This window comes from Taeniopygia guttata, chromosome 3 (genome assembly GCF_048771995.1).
Source record: "Taeniopygia guttata chromosome 3, bTaeGut7.mat, whole genome shotgun sequence".
NCBI classification, from domain to species: domain Eukaryota; kingdom Metazoa; phylum Chordata; class Aves; order Passeriformes; family Estrildidae; genus Taeniopygia; species Taeniopygia guttata.
Window position 1 is genome coordinate 19,622,999 of NC_133027.1, and position 24,020 is coordinate 19,647,018.

Below are 24,020 nucleotides of genomic sequence, written 5' to 3' on the forward strand. Positions count from 1 at the left end.
CCAGCTCCCCAAGAGAGTAATTGCTCACATTAGATGGACACAGCAGGTGAAATTAGACTACACCCAGGCATGCTACATTAAAGGATGAAAGGAAGCAGAGAAGCAGCCTGATGATGAAGCTCAAGTCTAGTGGCAGGACACTAGACTAAAACTGGGTAATGTGAGTTTTCTGACTTCTGCTTTTATGTCCCACAATTGATCATGTAAAAACACAGGGGTGGGTCAGGAATATCCAGAGAGAAGACAAAATCTAAGAAAAGCAGTTTATGAGATTAAAGGAAGAATAAAAACAAGCGACAAGTCATAGGATATAGACTACTAGCAGATATAGAGCAAAAGGGAAAAATTAGAGGTCTGACCAGGGGAGAGTAGCAGAGAAAGGACAGAGGAGCAATGGCCCCATCCCAGAGGGCAAGGGGACAGGAAAAAGGTTTGCTTTTGGTTGTCACAATATCCTTCTCCTCACTGAGGAGAAAAAACAAGAAAGACCTGAAACAGCTTTTGACACCCTTTTCTCACACATTAGGTAAGTGACAACTACAATTAAAAGGAGGTTCTAAGAATAAAGGGAAGCCACGAACTGCTGCCCATTTCTTTCAATGCTTCAAGTATGACACCTCAAAAAGCAAACCACAAGACAGAGCACAGCTGCCACTAGTAGATGCCTGTTTATCGGGACAGCTCTGCTTAGTTCCAGACCTTAAGCTAGCAGAGGTTAATTTTAAACAGACCCTTGGGGAGGGATTTAACTGTTCTGGCTTAGGTGGTCAGTCTGAGAAAATCATCCTGAACACTCTGTGCAACCAAGTCAGAAAAGGCACCTTTGCAGCAGGATTCATTTCATCCCAATACAGAACAGGACTGGTAATTGGCTCTGGAGGTACCTATTAATTGCTGAGTATCACTAGTTCAGCCTTGCAGGTATGTAAAGTTAGGTGAGAGGTGTCCCATCACTGCTAATTAGCTAAGTCAGTCTACAGGAGGGTTAACAGCAGCCTGGCTTCCTGCTGCACATTAGCTTCCCCTTCTCTGTACTGTCACCAATGGCCAGCTGATCCCAGCTAGCACAGGCTGCTGTTTCAGCAGTAGGGTATTCCTCTGCTTGTAATGTTGTTTTTCAGTTGATTTAGTTCCGTGGTTCATGGCAAGGATAAAATGGCCATAATTCCTGTGAAAAATGATGCCAGCTAAGGTAAGGAATGCCCTTGGCAGTAGCTGAGATGGCCTTCAGTGTGTTACAAAACTGTGCCATTGCAAGCCAGCAGCATACAGAAAACAGGAAGATACATAAGTGAAAGAATTCAAGGGACTAAATTACCAGAAAAACAAACAAATAAACAAACAACAAAACCACAAAACCAACCCAAAACAACAAACAGAAACAAACAAAAAACCACACACACACACAAACAACAACAATACAAAACAAAACAAAGAACCTACAAGAAAACTCACCAAAAAAAACCCACTCAAGACCAAAAAACAACACAGCACATAATGAGAGCGGGAACATTTTAAAAGCAGGAAAGATATGGCAAAATACTGGGCTGCAATGGAAAATAATAATAAGCTAAAGAAACAGAACATAGGAAACACAACAACATCAGGCATTTTGTTGTAGCATGCAAGCCACCAAGAGTTATGGAAAGGATCCAAGAGTGTTATCCTCAAATGACAAGGACATATTTCTTGCAGTGATATCCTCAGTATCTCTGTGGTACATAAGCATTCATGATCAAAATCTTGCATTTGAACTGGGGCAGTGTCAACGCTATTTCAACAAAAGATTATTTTTACTTTCAGGCTGAGAGACCAACTAACACATGTGATCCTATGTGATTCTACACGTGACTACATCAGTGGACAAGGGAAGGGCTACAGATGTTATTTATCTTGTCTTCCGTAACGTCTTTGACATGGTGCTCCACAACACCTTCTCCCTAAATTGGAGAGATATGGATTTGATGGGTGGAGTGTTAGATGGACAAGAAAGTGGTTGGACAATCACATCTTGAGGGTGGTGGTCAACAGCTCAGTGTCCTGATGGACATGAGTGATGTCGTGTCCCTCAGGGGTCTGTATGGGAGCCAATGTAATTAATACCATAATTAGTAACATAATGGATGAAGAGATTGAGTGCACGCTCAGCAAATTTGCAGATGACACCAAGCTATGGTGCAGTGACACTCCTGAAGAACAGGATGCCATCCAGAGGGACCTGGACAAGCTGGAGAAGTGGCCCATGGCAATCTCATGAGGTTTAGACCAAGTGCAAGATGTTGCACCTGGGTTGGGGCAGCCCCAATACCAACACAGGCTGGGGTGAACAGATCCAGAGCAGCCGTGCTGAGGACTTGGGGGTGCTGTGGGTGAAGGCTGGACATGACCCAGCCATGTGCCCTCACAGCCTGGAGAGCCAAACGTGCCCTGGGCTGCACCAGGGGCAGCGTGGGGAGGGGATTCTGCCCCTCTGCTCTGCTCTGCTGAGACCCCACCTGCAGTGCTGCATCCAGCCCTGGGGTCCCCAGCACAGGAAGGACATGGAGCTGTTGGAGCGAGGCCAGAGGAGGCCACAAAGATGATCAGAGGGATGGAGCACCTTTCCTACAAGGAAAGGCTGAGATATTTGAGATTCCTGTAGTCAGTTAATTGCAGCCTTCCAGTACCTAAAGGGAGTCTAAAAGAAAGATGTGGAAAGACTTTTTACAAGAGCATGTAGTGACAGGACTACAGTGAATGGGTTCAAATTTAAAGTAGCTTTAGATTAGATACTGGAAAGATATTCCTTACTGTGAGAGTGAGTGGTGAGGCACTGGAACAAGGCTGCCCAGGGAAGTTGTGGATACTCCATCCTTGGAAGTGTTCAAGGCCAGATTGGATGAGGCTTTAAGCAACCTGGTCTAGTGGAAGATGTCCCTGTCCATGGCAGGAGGGTTGGAACCAGATGATTGTAAAGGTCCCTTCCAGTCCAGGCCATTCTATGATTCTATAATGTTTTCACTAGACAAGTGACAGGTGATCTTGATAGCAACAGTACAACCCAATGTCCCTTTATTTTTAGAGCTCTGACACACCTTTCCAAACACAGGCAAGGGAAACAAGGCAAAAGAAGGGGGAACTTATCAAAATAGCTGCCCACATTAATAGAAAATATATGGTTGGTACATAGAAATTCTTGTAGAAGCAAAATGCCATGGGAAAATAAACAAGTTTCTATGCATCTGACATGACTTAGTTGAAGCACACACAAAGGCATTCAATCCTAGACATTAACAAATTTCTTAGAAGTCAACGTATTCTTACACTAGAATGTTACAGCAGACTTTCACTAATCAGGCTATATCATTGGCAATTTTCATGATCCAATGTAAAAGCTATTGCCTAAAGGAACCCAGTGGAAATAGCTTTCAGTGGCAAAACCTCCCAGAGCAGCTCTTACACATGCCACAACACATGCACTCAAAATACTTTACCATGTACAATGCACTGTTTGACAAATATTTTAAAATATATTAAATATTTTAAAATTTGAGAAGGAGTACAAGGGATTGCATGCAGTTTGAGATGCTTTTGACAATCTCATATCATTTTGTAAATCTGAAATATTAATTCAGAAGTAAACAGAATGTGAAGAACACAATTTGCAAGCAAGGGTGTTCATCTGAATTAATATAAAGAAGGTGTTACTTCCCTTAACTGTATACCATGATGCTTCTGCTACCAAAAGATTCTTGAGGATGACAATCCCCTTAGAAATTTTTTCATTGAAGTCTTTCCATCTAACCAACTGCCCTGAGAGATTTCTGTATTTTAATAATGTACATTTCTAGGGAATAATATAACAAGTTATGTTAAATAAGTGATAACTACTAGCATTTCCACTGCTTTGGTACTCAGCAAATTCTCTAACAATAGCACCAGATGTACCTTTCACACAGCTAGAACATGACCAGAGGGCAGCTGTGCACCAATTAAGAAGCTGCAGAACAGCTAAGCAGTGATCATTTGAATCTTCACGTTTGTCTGCTCAGAATTTATAGGGTTCTTATAGGAGCAAAAACTAATGCTACTGTTTTGATTGTGCAGTTACCAGTAAAATAAAAGGCTTCAGAGGTGTTAAAGAGTACACTGACCTGAAATCCCAACATCGGCCAGGTGACTTAAGAAGGGGAACAATTAAAAAAAACCAAGACTTGCCACAGTTATTCAGTGCTGTCAAAAAGATATAGAGGCATCAGTTCTATACATTACAGAAAGGCCATGTACTCAGCCACTGTAGCTGCAATGTTTAATGTAATCTTCCCTAAAATCAAGGAACAGTGTGAATGCAATCACTTGTACATTAAGCATAACTAGGCAAATGCATGTTTAAATATGGAGTTGCTAGGGAGTCTGTCAGACCTGGTGGGTTGACCATGGCTGGAGGCCAGTTGCCCACGAAGCCCCCCCTGTAGGTTTTGTACAACAGTCATAAAAGTAGAGAACGACAATAGAGAGTTTTTGACACTACACAATTACATAAAAGGCAATTCTGACATATCATATATATTATATATCACATCATGGCCTGGGTTGGAAGGGAGCTTAAAGATCATCTGGTTCGAACCTCTTTGCCATGGGCAGGGACCCTCCACTAGACCAGGTTGCTCAGAGCTCCAACCTGGCCTTGAACACTTCCAGGGATGGGGTATCCACAACTTCTCTGGGCAGCCAGTTCCACAGCCTCACAGTAAAGAATCTTTTTCTACTGTCTAATTTAAGTTTGAAGCCCTGTCCCCCTGTCCTGTCACAACAGGCCTTTGTAAAAAGTCCCTTTCCATCTTTCCTGTAAGTTCCCTTCAGGTACAGGAAGGCTGCAATTAGGTCACCCCAAAATCTCTTCTGGCTGAACAAATCCAACTCATGAAGATGCTAAAGAGCAAAGGAAGATAACCTCCGATAAAGAGCTTTTTTTCAGCTGCAGCTCATAGTATGGCTATCACTACATCATCTCATTTCATCTCTACATTAGCTTTAAAGTGCAAGGTCATTGCACAGCTAGAGAGAAACACTGCAAGTGCATCTGTAGGTGCTGCTGACAGATCCAGCACTCTGGAATCTCCTCAGCATGCACCATCAGTCCTTCTCTTGCACTTCCACATGTTCTCAGTATCTGTCTCCTTAACATTTCTTGAACATAACTCCACTCCAGTGAGCCATCAGAGACCTGTTTTCTTATTAACACCATTCTGACAAAGCCCATTGCTACACATTTTTCTTTTCCTATTTAATAAGGCTTTTTTTTCCCTGTTTCCTGTGCTAGGCCTTAATTAGATTCTTGTCTGATGTTTTTACTTCATTGGCTATTATTACTGTGCCATCTAACAGTGCTGGTTCTTTCCTCTCAAAATTTTTAAAGCTCTTTGTTTTAATTCCCAAAAATTAGATCTCTTAAAAAACTTTCTCTAATGACTATAAAAAGTCCTATAAATAAGTAAAATTAAAATTATACAATCACTTTTATAATTTTGTCCTTCCAAAGAGCATGGCATTCAACATCTCATCCATGGTCTCTTGGAGGCCCATAGACCATTTCTAAAGAGTCCATTAAAGATGAATAAATGCATACCTACTGTCAGCAAGTTTCAGTATTTGCTAAAATCATCAGCACCATCACAGGATATTTTGGAGTGGTCCATAACTAAGCCTGAAAATCACTCAAATTAAACAGAAAATCTTAGAGTGCTATCTGAAGGTTGTTATTATTATTTATGCTTATTCTACAACTAGCAAACAGGACAAAAAGAAAATAATCACAGAGAGAGCCATACCTAAGACCAAAGACAGGCACCAGGAACTTAAGCACATCTATGGATGCAGCTTCATTCTTCAAAGCCCCTATTCAAAAAACAGCCAAAGCTGAAGCACTTTCTCTTTCCACTCTCCATCTTTTTCTCCCATTTTTCACCCTGCTTAAGTTCAACACTGGCAGCACTACCTCTGAATCTCTCTCTGTGGCCTCATCCCAGATTTAAACAAAGCATCCAAAACCATCTCCTAACAATCCAGCCACCTTAAGAGGTAGGAGGTTCCTGTGGTTTTGTTGAAAAAACTTGGGTGTCTAAGCTTTTCTTACTGCACAGACCAGAGATGGTCAACCTCTTGCCTGAGGAGAATAACAAGACACTCTTCTCCCACCTGGCACATTTCCATCAAGGAAATGCATCCAAAATCATTCAGTCTCCTCCAAGCACACCAAATTACTATGTTGGTTAGTTACAAGGGCACCTTTGCAGCAGATGGGAGGTGGAGGTTTGGAGCAGTGCAATGAGCTGCATTTAGACCTCCTACTTCCCAGGTAAGTGGCCCCAGACAGCAGATTATGTGACAGCTGGGTAGCAGTCCTCGAAGAGATCTGTAGAAAACAGTTTTCTCAGAGCCATTTTTCAAAATCTCCATGCTTGAAGAACAACCCAGCACACAAATTCAAGGTAAGCTTCCACCTTCCAGAACTCTAGTTCCTGCAGCATTTGGAACTAAAGATGGTGAATTGATCCACTTCCACATCCAGAATAGAGAATTATGGAACACCTCTCAGAAGCAATTTTTGGATGGCTGTTGTGGCCATCACACACTTGTCTGACTGTGGCGAGTCACTTTCTTCAGCCCTTAGCTCTCCTCCACTCACTCCATACTGCACATAAGCATAGCCATTTCTTGCTTTGGAGTCTGGTATCCAGCTTGCAGCACTGTGAAACTATTTATTCATGTCTATGTTTCATTCACGTGCTGTTGGACTAAATCTTCAGAAGTCCCTTCCAACCCAAACCATTCTATGATTCAGTGCAGAAGAAAACTAATGTAAACCCTATAAATCCCCACCATTTGTCATAGTGCTCTGTCCTGGCCTCCAGGACACCCTATGGACCTCCTAACCAATCTTCTGATAAAGTTTTGAGGGGGCAGCATCCAAATAGTCCCAGAAGATAAGGATCCTTGGATTCTATGGAAAAATTAAGAGATTGGTGCACTGATGAAGCACTCAAGCAGACCAACTTCTGTTCTTTTCTTGACTACAAGTATCTTCTACAACTATAGGCAAATTACCCAGGACTACATTTTTATGAAGAGCCACTTAGATGGATGAGATGACACCTTGCTGTATTTTCAAAACCAACTCTTTTTAAAGCATTGGGCTTCTAGTAGGTTGTTTTCCTATTGACTTAAGAGTTCTTAAAAAATCTTAACATCCAGTCATACTCCATTGCATTTTTCAGTTCCAAATATATAAAATGGAACACTTTCAGCACAAAAGTTGGCAGAAGTATTAACAAAGCCTTAGAACTGTTATTAAATATTCTGTCCCTTGTACAGGTGTTTGCATGGCCAAAACCAACAAAAGGCTTTAAACCTTCTGCTGACACTCTCTAGAAGGGTCCTACTCTCATGGCTGAAAACCAGGATGGCCTGTGGCTCGTGCAAACCAGAAGGAAACACTCAAATTTTAAGAAGCTGCCAACTACTTATCAACCAGCTGATGCCTTATGAGCCCAGTCTGTGCCTCTTTCACAAGACTAACTTTTCCAAAATACATCCTATCACTCTTTTCATCAAGAGAAATTAAAATAGCAAGACCCTGACCACACAGCTTTACAGGAAGTGTGGTTCAGCTGCGAAGTTCAGCCAGTAGTGAAATGCAGTGCAAAGCACAAACTACACTTCCCAAGAGACGCCATGAGAATATTTTTGGCTAAACTCTCCTGGTTTTCAGCCAAAATAATTTGACAAAAGAACTGAACTATCCCAGAAAACTGACACTTTTCTTTAAAAAGCTACTCTGCCAAAAGTCTTCCTACTTCAAAAGGATTCTGGTTCAAGAATTTTTGGACAGCCCTAGAGATGACTAAAAAGAGCTTTAGAAACAGTGCAAAATCACTCAAAATAATCAGAAAAGAATAGCCTTGAATATAGCATACAATTAGAAATTGCACAGATTTCTGCTGCTTCCACAGATCAATTCTCTGTTGACTGTAGGACTATGCCATGTCTTATTTTGGCTATGAATTTAACTTACACATTATCTTTCATGTATTAACTAAAACAAAAATTTCATTTTAACAGATACATCTAAGAATTTTATGAAAGACAGTCCAAACATTTTTAAAAGGAATACTTAACTTGGAAGTCTTATTTCTTATCTACAACACTGGCACACCTTATTTATGCTGCATCAGTAACATACTAAAATTTTAGGGATAGTATCATTGTGTCACCTTTAAGTCAGTGGGGTTTTTTTATATTTTCTGATTACTATAATACCTTAAATATTCATGACCAGGTAAACAATCACATAGGTATGAAATACAAAAATCTCAGCTACAGAGAAGAAAACATTGGGCAGCAGTTTTTATATTTGCAACATTTAAAAAATATTTCAATTTGGTTTTACACCAATACAGAAAGTCAGAGTATTTCCTATCTAGCTGCTCCATTTCACTGTATGACAAGTAAAGTTAGGTATTCTCCACAGTGATTTGATTTTGCTAGAAAACAACCCCCCTCCAAAATTTACATGTATGTATGCACAGAGGTCAGAATGGAAACTTTCAAGTCCATTATGAATCCTAGTTTTCATAGCTCATGACTGAAAAGCAGGCATGTGCCCTGCTGCTCACTAAAGTATGACTTCCTCTCACTCATTCCTGCTCACTTGGACCAAGATTTTGTATCATTATACACCCTTATATCTCACTAAGCATTTCTGCATGGTACCACTCCCTACACAATTTGGTTTTCACCGAGACAGCTCTTAATTACACAGCGATGTAATTCCAGCCCTTACTGGACCTTCACTTCTGCAATGCCAGTCTTCATTCTCTGCTTTGCAGTGTATTAAAAGATCACTTTTCAAAGTGGAAAACAGCCAACTGCCTGTGTCTGTTACTAGGAATTACAACTCAAGAATAAAGTAAAATAATTTTCAATTGTAGGAAAAGTTAAAATTCATGTACGGTTTTTCCTTTCCTGCTAAAAGGAAAGCGAGGTCTTCCAATAGCATTTGTACATTTTAAATACAATCCACCTAAGCTAAACTGGCATTCAGTGATCTAACCCACATGGGTGCTTCTCAATAGAAAGGTCCAATGTTACCCAATAGACTCAAGCAAGTTCTTTTTTCCTGTACCTTCCCCTTCTATTTGCGGGACTGTCAATCATATTTTGCCATATGCAAAGCAGCTCCCTAACAAATATCCAGACTTTTTCTTCTACATATTTTTATGGAGTGAAAGCGTAAAAGTCTCTTACCTTATGGCTGCTGAGAGAATGGGAACTGCACAATGCTCTGTGCCTGCAGGGACACTGCACAGATGAACCTCATTGCTGCTGTTTACAGAAGTCTGACAGTTTTTAATTTGAAAAGAGGTTGTCTTTTTCTTTTTGACAGTTCAACAAATCAGACAAAACAGTTGCAAGTGTTATCTGTAAACAGCTTCCTGTTTGAAATAGATCAGCTGTCCTGCAGGACAATAATTAGGGAAGAAGTGTGGGAAAACTGAAGAGGTCCATGATGTAAGCTTTTTATTTTGGGAATGTACTTTTTTGGGAATGCACACTTACTTTCCCCTCCTCCTCTCTAGCAGAGAACCCCTTTTTAACCATTTACATCTATTCAGCTCTAAGCCATGCATGCACATTGCCCCAGCACAACACTTCTCTTGCTTTGTTTCAGCAGATATGAAAACACATGAAACACAACACTGAATGTGACCATCTTGTGTGGATAATTAACACACTCCCCTTGCATTCTTGAGTAAAACAGGCAACTGTTTCAGAGCCATGTCTGAACACCCACAAACAATGTAAATGCTAAATTATCCACATGGCAGGCATCTTCATGATTTTTTTTGGGTTTTTTAAAACATCTTTTGATACAAATTTAGCTCTATTTCACTATAGCTTTTACATAGTTGTACAACTCTGGTTTTTACCTTAAACAGCTAGACTAGTTTGAGGCCTGGATAAACCACAAGACTCCATATACATTCAAGCAGCAAAAAACTGGGGCCAGCTGATTCTGGGAAGTGGGATTTTGAGAACACCCCCCTCAGTTACAGCAGTTTATACTTCAACAGATATAAATGGCTTCACTCTCAATTTCCAGGGCAAATAGAGAGTACCACTTGTGACTATATCAATTAATATCCTTTGATGAAAAGCTGCTGCATTTGTAAGACTTGTGTGAAAATTGTGTGAATCATCTGTCACCATCCATCTCATGCCACTGTTCCCTCCTCCCCGTTCTTCCAGGTAATGTTTGAGGGGTCATGCTCTAAGCAAGCACCCAGTGGGCTGGGAGGCTGGGTAACCCCCAGTATGTGACCTCTTATTTGAAAACCAGGACAGGAACTAAGGGCAGTAGCAGGACATTCCTTTCCATTTTCCAGTCCCAAGATCAGGAAAGTATCAGAACACAGAAAAGGTTTTAGACTGAGGGGCTAGAGAAAGCTGCAATAGAACCATCAGTGTGCTCACTTCTTTATCACTTTTCCAATCTCTTTTGAAGTGTAGGTCCACTCCATTGAGAATTTCGTGTTGTGGTGGGGCTTGCAGTACAAGCTGATGGCACAGTACTCATGTACTCTCTTCCTGCTTTGCTCTTGACATTACATATCCTCTCTCCCAGCAAACCTCTCCCTAAGCCTGTGCAGCCTTCTTGCCCATGACAGCCCCTGTTTTGTTAGTCCACAGCACACACTGACCAGCTTTAATGGCAAAGAAAAAAACAGGTACAAAAAGAGGCAGTGATGCCTCAAACTCAGGATTCCCTGTGGACTACCTACATACAGGTTTCCATGTTGGACTGGAACCTGGTTATCCGCCTCAGCTGCTATGGACTCCTGTATTTAACACACACCAAATGGTCATGAAAAGTTAAGAGCTAATTATCTCTTCCTCAGTAGATTACCTCAGTAAAGAAAGGTAGAAAATGAACAAAATGGTAGAACATTAACATAACTGTCTAAGGACCATGCAACTTTAATTGTAAAGTCTATTTTTAATGCATACAGGCCCCATCAGATCAGTGGGAGCAGAAGGCAATTAGGACTGGGCCCTCACAGCACTTTGTTGGCAGAAACTTGCCAAGACAAACATTTTATGTAAAGAATGTAGCAAAGTGACTGTAGTCCAAGCCTTTGAAGATCATATTACCAAGGCGAAGACAACTCCATTTACATACATATCTATTCTCCCTGTAAACACAGGAAAATAACTTTGAGGACAGAAACAGAATTCAATAGAGAAATAGACCCATTCAGGGAAAGTTGGTAGAAAAGGTAGGACTCAACACTGGGGAAGCAGAAAAGAAAACAAACATAAATGACCAGAGTTCAAAAGGAAAGGGCAAACACTATATATGCAGTGAAAGTGCCTTCTCTAGAAAAGGGAGAATAAACAAGCACATGGTTTTCTTTCACATGAGAGAGAAAGGCATAGTCCCCATACAGAAGGGCGTAAGTAACCTTTTCCCACCCCAAAAACCAATTGGAAACAGTATAGCCATATTGGTGCATCATCTAAATCAGGCTACTACTATGTGCAAACTGGGGTACTGATGCATGGACCATGTGGGAGCAGCTTAGGTCATCACCAGGTCACCACAGCCTCTGGTCATTAAGTTCTTTATGATGTTAACATGCCTGTCTGGGACACTGTAGCACTTCAAGAGCTGATTCCCAAGTCTTTCAGCAACCCTTGCTGGATAGAGAGGGACAGCCTCCAGAGGCCACAGTGTACCAGTACAGAGGAACAAAGAGCTCCCGGACAAATTGAAGCACAGAGAAGAAGCCTGAAGAGGGTGCAAGCAAGAATGTGTAGCCTGGGAGGGATAGAGATTGTCTGAGCAAGGGATCATGTTAGGAAAGCTAACATGAGAGACTTAAATCTGGCCAGGGATATCAAAGGCAACAAGAAAAGTTTCTTTAGGTACATTGGTGATAAAATGAAAACTAATGAAAATGTGAGTCCTCTCTGCAAGGAAATGGGAGACTCTTTTGACAGTCTCAAGAGATGGGTCTGAGCAAACCTGATGAAGTTCAACAACACCAAGTGCATCTGGGCTGGGGCAGGCAATCCCAAGGATAAACACTGACTGGGCAGAGAATGGATCAAGAACAGCCCTGAGAAGAACTTGTGGGCTGATGAGAGGCTCAACACGAGCCAGCCATGTGCCCTTGCAGCCCAGAAATCCAACCACATCCTGGCCTGCATCAAAAGAAACACTGACAGCAGGTTGATTCTGTCTCTCTACTCCTCTCTGATGAGAGCCTACCTGCTGTGCTGCATCCAGCCCTGGGACCCCCAACATAAAAATGTGGACCAGTTGGAATAAGTCCAGAGGAGCGCTAATGAACATGATCAGAACTGGGCTGGAGAACCTTTCTAATGAACACAGGCTGAAAGGGTCAGGCTTCTTCAGCCTGTAGAAAGCTCCTGAGGAGACCTTAGAGCACCTTCCATTACCTAAAAGGTGTAGGGCTAAAAGAAAGCTGGAGAGGGACTTTTTACAAGGACATGTAGTGATAGGGCCAGGCAGAAAGGCTTCAAACTCAAAGAGGCAGGTTTATATCAGATACTGTGAATTCTTTACTGTGACACTAGTGAGAAACTGGAACAGGTTTCCCAGAGAAGTTGTGGATGCCCATCTCTGGAGATGCTCAAGGCCAGGTTAGATGGGGCTTTAAACAACCTTATCTAGAGGAAGGTATTCCTGCCCACAGCAAGGAGGGCTAGAGTAGATTATCCTTAAGGTCCCTTGAAACCCAACCCATTCTACATTTCTACACAGCAAGACACCAGTTAGGCCAGCTACTTCAGCTTGACCCACTACACAACTTTTCTTCACCCTTTAAATTTAGGTTAAATACCACATTGACACAACTACAAGTAGAATTCTTGGAATCAAACCAAACCAAAACCATGCAGATAAAATCCAACTGGTTGCAGAAGTTCAATAAAAAGTTTTTAGAAAACAGGAAAAATATGCTAATGCATTTTAGGAGCATCCAGGAAATTTTTCTACACTTTGCATAGTCAGTTGGCATTATCTTTGTATCTATAAGAGGATTAAACACAATACCTGTTTAAAAACACAATGGTTATTAAAAAATCTTAAGAGAAGGTGACAAGAAAAGATGACAAGGCTCTGATTTTCCCTTTGGTTTAGCAAAGCATCCAATGGTATCAGCATCTTCCAATCAGATTTTTCTGCAGGATGACTATTTCCAACACCCAAACTCTTTAAAAAATAAGCATCTGGACTCAATTGCAGGAGCTTAGTTTATTGCAGGCCATCACAAATGCTGTTCTAGCTAATGAAAGAGCTGCCTCACTAACCAGCCCTTATTAGGCCTCCCAGGGCACCCCAAGAAACTCCTAAAGTGGCAAGGAGACGCAGCAGATAGGACTCCTCCATGGTACAGACATGCATACAAGCATGCCAAGTGCAACCCCTCCTCTCTCCCAGGGCAGCATAATGATGTGTCCTATCCCCTTTGCTTCACATAACAGTATCTGTTTACCCAAGAAAATAGGAAACAACTTTATTAAGCGTTAAGACAGTCCTGGTAAAACACAGCTTATAGATCTCTCTCTGTGAAGATATCAATTTGTCATCTAAACATCTTAGCATTGCCCCAGCACCTCGGCCCTCTGAAGCTCTCCTTCCTGCCTCTTCTGTGCAGTACATGAGATGTACAGTGGGAAAGATCAGTGTGGCCACACCAATACAGTATTAACTTTATTTGCAACTGTGTAAAACCTGGCGTTCTACTTCATTAGTGATGTTGAACTAATTTTTTTTGGTATAAAAATTGATAAGCAGCATTCACTGCAGCAGTTGTGCTTTTTCTGTTAGTCATCTCTGAAACTGGAATAATCTTCTCAGTGCTTGGATTTAATTCTACTTTTGCTGCTCCAGGGGCAGATCACAACTGAGCCACACATGTTAACTCAATATACAATAATTAGAAATGTTAGCTATTAATCATTTAGCAACACCAAGTAGCAACTGCATGACACTAAGCTTAACAATGATTTTCCTGAAAACAAGACAGAGTAACTGGAAGGAAGAAGAGGGGATACATGAGCTCATAGACCTAACAAATCCAACAAACTTTCTCCACTTGATGCCAATACATAAATAAGGTCCTTTACTTGTACCTCTGTAGAGAACAGAGCACTAGTACATAGATGTTCATGTCACCAGGGTTTTCACACTAGCACCCTCAAGGCAGGCAGTAAGGGGCAGGGCAAAGGCACTTTGTTAAACTGCAGTGAATTATTCACACCGATCAGTGCTGCAGTCAGCTCCTACTGGAGACAGAGAAACTCACGTTCCCTCAGCCTCACCACCAGCCTTCATTTTACGAGGCTTCATAACTTTCTGTAATAGTCATCTTTTTCCTGTCATTCTGATAAACGCCCAGTGGCCTAGATAGTACATCCCACTGGAAAGAGGTGTAGCTTTTCAGCATTGCTCTGACCTTCAGATGTAATTGAGACTCAAACTCAGGCCAACCATTTGAAAATTCAGGAAGAACAAAGGAATAGGAAATTGATTCTTTCAGTCCACAAGGCAGGAGTGATAGGATTTCCTTTGAATGCTGCTTGGCATGAGATCATACACTGAAACTCACCAGTTGCTCCCACTTACACTCAAGAGGGGCTACTCAGACATGGTTATCATACATCAAGTTGCCCTATTAATACAAGCACTTACCACCCAAAACTTCAAGGAAGTTCTATTACACTACTACAGTTGTGACACATCTATACACCTTTTCAAAGAAAAATCACCAGGGATCAGTCCTCCTCATAGGCAAAAGTATTTGAAGACATTGTGAAAGGATTCATATGAAATAATTGAAGCTTTAAGATCAAGTGGAAGTCTCATGAGCACTTAACAGATGTAAAGCCCTTGTCATTTGGAGCTACTACAGGAAAGAAGTTCAGTATATGGCTGTCTTTGCACATTGGTACTACCCCCGAATTACTGCTGCAGTCCCTTGTGACAGAATGCCCCACCACATTTTCACCCAGAGCAGCTGATGAAACTCATGATCACTCGCATGTTCAGAGTTCAATTGTGCCAGCATATGAAAGGTATAGGAAAAGTCTAGCACCATCTCACATGGAGTTTGCTTAGGTTAAGGTAACATTTGACACCAGCATTCCAGCAGCCTCATTAGCACTTGACCAGATGGCATCAAACTGACTTTCCAGATTGCAGGCATGCACTTAGTATGCTTGTCAAGGGACAGAGGGAGTTGTCTGACTGTATCACTGACACAAACACACGAGGGAGTCTGTAAATAAAAGTAAATTAAGACCAAAGTCTTCTGCAAACACACAGCCTTGTAATTTATGCTACAAAAATTCACCTCTCCTTGTAGCTTAATTGATGTAAAAGCCATAGAGCTTCGACAGCATTATCCTTTCCCTCAAAGAATTTGCTTATGGGGCCATTGTGAGCCTTTGCATATCATACAGTTCAAGAGGACTTGCAACAAGAGCCAAGAAAAATCTATAGCCAGCTGGCAATGCCTGGGAACGTTTGCAATCTTTCTGTTCAGTTTACTGGATTTCTCCTCCCCCACTCACCCCCTCCCAGCGCTTCCAAAGAAACTCAACTGACATTTTTATTACTATGAAGAGATGAAACCTGAGTTACATTTCAATGCAAAAGCAATGCAGAACTTGTTTTAACCTTTTAGCTCTCCATAGCTAAAGAGGTGTCAAATGGGAAGCAACCAAAACTACTGTAAATGGAAAAGGGAAGTAAAGGTAAAAAGACCCTCACTGAGTGGTACTTGTCCTCCACCTGCTCTCAGGTAGGAAAATGCAAGTTATTTAGTGTGCTCCTGTCACACAACTTGTTCCCAACTTAGCTCTCCACTTACCAGACTGACTTCAAAAATTAGTTGTCTTCTACTAAGTTAAACACTTACTCTTAATACTGTGTTTAGTACAATCAAGTACTAAATTCATACAATTTGCTCAGAACTTTGCATGACCAACACCACCCTGAGCTCATGTAAAGGGCTCTTTAATAGAGATACTGAAGTCAAAACTGTAGTGTTTCTGTGACACTCAGCCTTTGAATGCTGATGCATCTAGCTCTTTCCCACCTCTCCCTGTATCACTGAGCATGTACAGAACCAAGGTAAAACACATTATTTCTGAAAGCAAGATCAATACATAAAAAACCCAGTTTTTGTCCAGTGATACAGTCAAGCACTTAAAAGTAAAAATTCCTTCCCATTTCAATCTGAAAGGTGAGAAGCTAGAGCCTGCTTTTAGGTAAGAACTGGTAAGGAATGTTGCCATATAGAACAAGTTAAGTTACCTCAAAAATCAACCTATACCTCCCCCAACCTATTTCCTAAGAATTCGACCCCCTTATCCAGATGTCATTTTTACACATTTCATAAGTCACACACCACCTGCTAGTTGACTTCTTCAGGAAGTGTCAGGAACATGTAAGTCTCCAACTGATATCTTGTGTGCAGACCTCAGAGGAGTTCCACTGCTCTACAGTAATTCTCCATATTTTCCCCAGTTGAGATTTGGAATACTTGGGTTCTTCAGTACGAATTCTTTTTGCAGACTCTGGACTCTTGTCCAGTTGTGTTGCAACAGTGCCAAGAAAAACCTAAGAGGGCTACCATTAAAATGTTGGGGAGTTAAAACTTTGATTCACAGGTGCCACTCTCCAGACAGCAGAGAAGTCCCATGAACCAGTTAATCCCCATTTGTGTTTATGGAATTCAAAATTTAAATGAAATTACTCTGTTATATGAACAGTTGTTTATTCAGCCATTTTTTGCATTTTACAGCTGGAATTCTGGAAATTCAAACACCACATCTTTGCCTGTGAGCTTCTTGTACACACCAGAAAATGTTTCCACCTGTGAAGACAAATAAATCTTGCTTATATATGCTGTGTAAACAAATAACTCTAACATACTTAAGGTACTATACTATTTGCCTGTGTATCTTCACTCTGAGGCCAATAATTTTCTTCTAGATTAATGTAATTGAGGATTTACACAAAAGATACATTTCCTCTAGAGTATTTGGGCTCTCTCTGATTTTCAACGCGAGATCCTGAGAGCTAAGCAGGCCCAAACACAAGACTCCCATTTCACCCCTACAGAAAAAACTAAGCGAAGTGTAGGCTTTACTGAGCACATCTGTTTAAGGTCAAAACTAAATGCTTCACTTGAAAAACAACAAAAACACAAACAAACCAACCCAACCAACCCCTATTCATACAAAAAAACCCCAATAAAACATTGTCTGGTCCCATGAGGGAACCAATATAACTACTTTATAATCCAGGGTCTTTGGCAAGTTGAACTAGAGCTTTAGTTCAAAACTGTCTTTTCTCTATTCAGCACCCTACTCCAAATACAAACCAAAGCATCTCCGCAAGCCAAAAGGCAAGTCTTTTGCTGTATCCCTAAGCAGTTTCTTAGGGATGTCAGAATGTCACCCCCACCTGTATGAGAAAGTAAGTTTTTTTATTTACCTTGTGTTCAACATTGTTCTGTTGTGCTTTATCCAGATGGACTTTTATAAGCCTGCTGCCGTCCAGTTTTACGCGGATTCTCTTGCCCACGATTTCACTTGGGAAGACCAGGTCCTCAAGAATAGCATCGTGCACTGCAGTAAGCGTACGGCTGAAATGCCACATTTATATCGTTAAAATACATCCTCTTGGAAATTTTCCACTTTGACAAGGTTTAAATCTTCCATAGCATGCTTTGGCTGAAAATTTGGTGGTGTTTCTTCTCTTTTATGCCACAGTGTGACAATACAGCGCTATCACAGGGCATGCAAAAAGAAAAGCTAAATTCTACAGAGTGCAGAAATTTAATGACTCCATAAGAAAATGTAGCCAGGTTTCTGATCTTTTAGAGCACACGTTAATTTGTGGCAAGAGCCTTGAAACATTCTTCTATTTCTACACATTTAATAAATATTTAAATTAAAACCAAACTGCTCCATCTGCAACTCTGCCAGAGACATGACTGGAAAAGTTTAAGTGTATAAATATCCTCAGCTGCACGGAGTACTTTCATGGGAGACCCAGTTTTGGAAAAACTGGTTTCTTCATCTGCCTAAACCCAGCAGCTTAGAAGATCAATGTAATACAGAAAAGGACTAGCTGGCCAATTGAGTCCATACTTAGAAGACTGCTTGAAATCTACATGTGTGTATTCCTGAACTGTCCAGAAGTGAGCCAACATGCGAAAAGGCAGCCCAGGTTATTTTACATGAGTCTAGAGAATTAGCAAGTCTTCTGATCTGCAGCATCTTGACCCACAGTTTCAGGGCAGTATCACTGTAACTAACACCCGTGTCTACAGCAGCACTTCATACCGCCCACACTGGCACAGCTAAGGGAGACAAACATCTACAACACAGCAGTCTGATCTCATCTCAGGCTGAGACAGGGGCAGTCCTGCACACCTGCCTTTCCTCAAGCAGAAAGTGGCAGTGTGCTACTCAGACACAAATGCCAACTTCTCTTAACCACTGCGCAGTGCTAGTTTTGAAAGAACACAGGCAGAGTCTTCCAAAGGCAGGAGTGCAGCTAGATGAGTACTTTTAAAATCCATACCTGGAGACTGCAAAATACAGTAACACATGACACAGGTATAATACTGGGGAGGCAGGGAGAAGCTACAAGACATGCCACAAGTCATAAACAGGACAAACCTTAAAGACACAGACTTACACAATGATATAACAACATACAGATGAGGCACTGACATCCAGAGAGATGTAGCAGTGTTGCATGTCTAGCAATCCAGTGACTAGATGAGAGCAGGGAGGTCATTTAACACACATTACTATACTATTGCTATCAAATTCGTATTCAGAGGGTCTAGTACTCGTACCTACACCCCTCCTCAGCCACTCTCTCCCTTATTGCATCCCCTTCAGTGTGCCAACCTTGACTTCTGCACACAGTCTAACGTGTGATGTGGAAGATCCTACAACTAAAACAAAAAATAGTTCTTGTCAGCACACTGTGGTAACAGAGACAGCAGGTTGGGGCTCCTTAAGCCAGCACTGCTAGCTAAAAATTTGCTACAGCTGTAGCAGGAAATACAAGTCGAGTGCTAAGAAATGCAACACAGTGCCCAAAGGTGACCTTTCTACTGAACACTTTAGCAGTCAAATCACAGATACAAAGCAGTATTTCAAGCAGTAGGAGAAAGGACAAGGCCACCCAATCCCTTGAATGACTTTTCAAAAACTCAACTAACCATTAGTTGACTAAACTACCAGGTACAAAAGAAGGTTGTCATACTGAATCAGTATTATTTACTAACCTCCTCGGACGCTTTTGCTTGTTTTTTGTGCGGCTTTTTCTTGTTGGCTTGGGCAGAATCCTTCTCTGTTAAGTCAAGAGAAGAACAAAAAGGTATTTCTCAGTATCTGGTGGTTACAATGAACTCAGAAACATGCACCTTTTCCCCCCACAGACAAAACCAACGCATGAAAAGCCAAAAAGGCAGACTTAAGTATGCCTAAAGTTACATCAGCATTAGAAACTAGAGAACTAGAGTTGCCTGCAGAAGGTGAAGTGTTGTACTGCTATATTTCTCAATTACTACTCCTGCATTCAGTGCACTGAAATAGAAGATTTTTACTTCATCCCCTCTCTCCAGGAATACAACCACAGTAGTCTACTGTGTCTCATCAGCACTGTGAACACACTTCTTTGGGAACAGAAATCCCAGGCAATTTCAAACTTCTGTTAGACTGAGCCTCTGGTGCAAACCAGAATAGTGAGCTCAGTTCCACAGACAGCTAGGTGACATCTGAGATCGAAATGCTAGTTTTAATAGTAAGATCTATTGCACAATCCAGATCAAACCCTGGCTTACATATAACCTGTTCCAAAATCAGGATCTAAATGTTAGGTCAGTAAAACTTATTTTCTACTTTCCTACTGCAAGTGTAGACATTTCAAAACATTCTAGATGCAGTTTTAGCCACCTGCAGTATTTTCTACCATCATATCACAGCTTCTCCATGATTGTATTCATGATGGGGTTACCATTATCCACATTGGGTCATGTCATTCTCAAAATCACATGTTCCCTTCTAAAATACAGATTATTGAATTGATAAGTAAGTCTCAAGGGATTACAGAATCACAGAATCTTAAAAAAAAATCACTGAATATGCTGAACTGGGAGAGACCGACAAGGACCGAGTCCAGCTCCCAGCCCTGCACAGAACATCCCCACAAGACACACCATGTACCAGAAAGCATTGCAGAAACACCTCACAGCACTCTGTCAGGCTAGTGCTGTGACCATTTCCCAGGGGCGCCTGTTCCAGTGCCCAACCACCCTCTGGGTCAAGAACCTTTGGGTGAAGTGAGCCAGAGGCACTTCATTGAAATAAATCATCTTGGCCATATAAAGATTCAGGGTAAGAAGAGGCTCTGGCTTTAAAAAATGCATTAAAATTTTTCAGCTAGCTTCAGTTTAACAAACTGCCCACTCTGCAGACAGATCCCTAGTTTGTCCAACCCCTAAGTACTGCCCAGAGATCCCTCCAACACCTTTTCACCTTAGCTCCTGCCATATATTTAGAACTTGCATGGGTTTTTTTCCTCCTTTCCTAGTAACTTAAATTTTAAATGCCTACATTGTCTAGTGTAGCAAAGTTCCTATTAATATTTGCTCCCTTTTGTTTTAAGCTTTGTGTGTCAAACTTCTGAAGGAATAAGAGTGACCAGAACAAGAAAGTTCTATTCTCCATGAAACAACTTTACATCTCACTAAGTTTCCACTGCTGCCAGCTGAAAACATTTTGCCTAACATCCACCAGACACTCATTACATTCCTGCTGGAACAATGAATTACTATCACTGTTACCATGAATGGGTAATGCGACACTGGAACATGCGTGAGCCTGGACTGGATCACCTCCAGCTATCCCTTCAAATCAACATTTTTGTAATTCTAAGGGGTTTTTTACCTGAGCAATGAACACCACATGTTTTCCACTAAATTTCTTCTCAAGCTCCCGAACTAGCCGCACCTGAATCTTCTGGAAGGACTTCAGCTGAGGAACCGGTACAAAGATAATGATGGCTTTTCTGCCACCACCTACCTCAATTTCCTGGAACAGAAGTACAAAGTAAGCATTAGCTGGGGGTTGAGAAGTAATGTTTGGTTTGACCATGGATCCTGAGCACAGGTATTGATAGTCTTGCTTCTGACTCTGAGGGGCAGGGAGTGCATCAGAGAGCAGTACCTGCCTTAACGCTCTACAGACAAAACACTGAACAGAAAAACTTTTATCAGAGTACTTGTTTTGCTGTGGAGGAGTGATTGGGCAATAAATCCCACCACCCCTTTCAGAACCACATCCTCTGAACAGCAAAGCCCATTACTTCTGCAGAATGAGACCCAGGTGCTAGAACTATAACTACACTGAATGTTTACCATCACATCTGCAGTTGTGCTGATACAAAGTTTCAAAAATTACTTGCCTCTAATACAGACTCCAGACAAAGTTTAGGGGAACAAATCTCTTACTTTTTATCTACTGCTTCATGGGAATCTCCTTCTGTCAGCCACTTGCCTAAGCCTGCATCACTACTCAATCAAAACATCTGTCCCCCCTCCAAATACCAACAGGATTACAATACACTAGGACAGGTTACTTCTCCCCTGATTTGTCTCTTCAGCAGCTGACCAAACGCAAAGTCTGCACAGGTTTACAAGGCACTTCTCCCATGAAACTGGCTGCAGAGACAGCCTCATTCTCCAACAGAATGGAAGGATGGACTGCTCTTCACCAGCTACCTTTTCATATGAGCCAATTCAAAAGCCCATGGGAGATTTCTCACAAATAAAATCAAGCATCTAAGTAAACAAAAAAGACTTTCCTAAAAGCATTTCACTAAGGAAAGCTGGCTCTGCTGTACTTCCAGAGAGATGTGGTTTCTTCTGAAGGCCTTTCAGCTCATACACCAAGCTGCTTTCTGTATTTCCAGATTCTTTAACTCAACTCTAAGCAGTCAGGCCCCTGTGTCTGTACTGGTAAGCCTGGGCAAAAAGCAAAGGCAGCCCAATAAAGTTTCTGACTGCAGTGACCTGCTTCATTGCTGCCATCCAGTCTCCCAGGCTGACAAATTCTAACACTAACTTTCTTCTTTTCCACTAATTGCCATCTTCTTTTTCTTTCTTGATGTTTCAGCTGCCCACATGATCTAAAACTAGAAACATACAAGCAGGCTAAGCTACACGATTAAGTCAGTGTATTGCCTTAATCCACATACCACCTACATAAGAGACTCACAAAAATTTTGCTTTTTACGAAGCATGTTGCAGTTTATGCTTCTAATTTTCTGTAACACCTACATTTCCAGCCAGTATCTACGTGCAAAAAGCCAGTTTCATACCCCAAACCCAGTCTGTAGAGACATAAAGTAGAATCATCACTTTTAAACACTTTTATTTAACATACTAAAAGTCTATTTGGGCTTTTACAGTGACTTTTCAGACTAGTTCCTAAAAAAACCACTATTACAGAATCCTATCTGCTAGCAGCAAATACCAGAAGATAAGCTACAACAGCACCTAACAAAACTACCACAGGCCGTAAGGGCTGAAGACACAATTCACCTAGTACATTAACATCCACAAAAATTAAACATACACAGAACAAGTCACCACCCAGCTCTTAGTGGAGAAGGTCCAGCCTACCTTAGCTGCTGTGATGTTCAATTCCCGCAGCTGAGCCTTTAAGTCGGAGTTCATTTCCAACTCCAGCAGAGCCTACAAAAGTGAAGTTGTGGAATAATCCTTTACATACACTTCAGTTCATGGGAACACTTGAGACCAACCAAATTGTGTCTATATTGCCAAAGAGCAAGTATAGACTTTTAACCACAGTCAATATCGAAGACTTAACTTCCGGTAAGACACATCAACATCCAACAAGTTTAACTGATGGAAACAGAGGCTGACTCAGTTCCCAAGTAAAACTAGGAAAAAAAAAAAACACGCTGACAAGATCAATCTCATGGCTTAGGGTCAGGACAACTATGTCTGTAACTTGAAGTGAGTTACCGAAGACAACAAGGAAAAGCCACGTACCTGGGATATACCAGACTCGAACTCATCTGGCTTCTCGCCATTAGGCTTCACTATCTTGGCGCTAGAGCTGAACATGGCCTTTCTGCAACGCAAAAGAACACTTCGGCTATCACCATGCACGTGTCACCTGTTCCAAACACAGCCAGGACTCTGCAATCCGGCTGCGCAGCCACACGCTCCAAAACTAAGCCAGAGAACGCCCATCGCGCCGGGCCAGCCCCAGCACGTCGCACCCGGGGGTGACTACCCGGCCACAGGAAAAGCGTCCCGGGAGCGCGGGCCTGCCCGCCTCGGGCCCGCTGCAAGCGCCGGGAGCCCAGGGAAGCGGCACCAGCCGCACAGAGCCCCACGAGCCGCCCGAGGGCCGAACGGCTCTCCCGGGCCCTGCTGCCGGCCCGGCCCCTACTCCCGCGGGGCGCCGCCGGCCGAGGGAGGAGGGAAACCCCGCCGACAGGCTACCCCCGGCCCCGGGCGCCCCGGCGGCCATCGGACCCCGGGCGGGCGGTAATCGGGCGCATCCCCACGCCGCGGTGCCGCGGGGGGCCCCGCTCCACGGCCGGTCCCGTATTGCCGCGGCCGCGGCGGGGGAACGGCGGCCCCGGCCCGGGCACCCACCTCGCTCCGCGCCGGCCGGGAAAAGGGGGAGCTCTCGCGAGAGCAGTACAGATCGCGGCCCGGGAAGGCACTGGCCCCGCCCACCCTGGTGAAGCCACAGCCGGAAGAAGGGCAGGCGGGCCCTGTGAGCACACCGCCAGCACACCGCGCGTCCGCTGCAGCGAAGCCCGAGCGGACATTTAGAGTTCTGGCGCGGAGGGGCGCGGGCTGGCACACGCGCAGTGCCGCGGG

General features: G+C 42.4%; 2 protein-coding genes across 4 annotated transcripts in view; both read right to left on the reverse strand.

Annotated features, from left to right (window-relative positions):
• The window catches only part of COLEC11 (collectin subfamily member 11), a 46,600-nt gene extending 29,922 nt beyond the window's left edge, over positions 1 to 16,678 (reverse strand). For 2 of the 3 annotated variants that reach the window (XM_002197337.7, XM_030270094.4), the window contains exon 1: positions 9,286 to 16,678. The gene's annotated coding sequence lies outside the window, so the exon portion shown is untranslated. The remainder of the gene's footprint in view (positions 1 to 9,285) is intronic. The other variant, XM_030270095.4, reaches the window with a different exon arrangement.
• A 144-nt stretch (positions 16,679 to 16,822) lies between these two features.
• RPS7 (ribosomal protein S7) lies at positions 16,823 to 23,827 on the reverse strand. Its single transcript, NM_001245845.3, has 7 exons — positions 23,790 to 23,827; positions 23,175 to 23,256; positions 22,782 to 22,853; positions 21,046 to 21,189; positions 19,383 to 19,447; positions 17,570 to 17,720; positions 16,823 to 16,946 (listed from the first exon to the last, which is right to left on the reverse strand). The coding sequence occupies exons 2-7, from the start codon at positions 23,247 to 23,249 to the stop codon at positions 16,869 to 16,871; spliced, it is 585 nt and encodes a 194-aa protein (NP_001232774.1). The 5' UTR covers positions 23,250 to 23,256; positions 23,790 to 23,827; the 3' UTR covers positions 16,823 to 16,868.
• Positions 23,828 to 24,020: the final 193 nt, after the last annotated feature.

What these genes read in the sequence shown, in the direction of transcription:
- RPS7 (NM_001245845.3), bottom strand. Translation starts at nt 23,249, where the DNA reads ATGTTCAGCTCTAGCGCCAAGATAGTGAAGCCTAATGGCGAGAAGCCA. An exon ending in TGAACATCACAGCAGCTAAG is followed by an intron (nt 21,190 to 22,781) that starts GTAGGCTGGACC and finishes CTTCTGTTCCAG; the next exon opens with GAAATTGAGGTAGGTGGTGG. An exon ending in AAGCAAAAGCGTCCGAGGAG is followed by an intron (nt 17,721 to 19,382) that starts GTTAGTAAATAA and finishes GTGGCATTTCAG; the next exon opens with CCGTACGCTTACTGCAGTGC.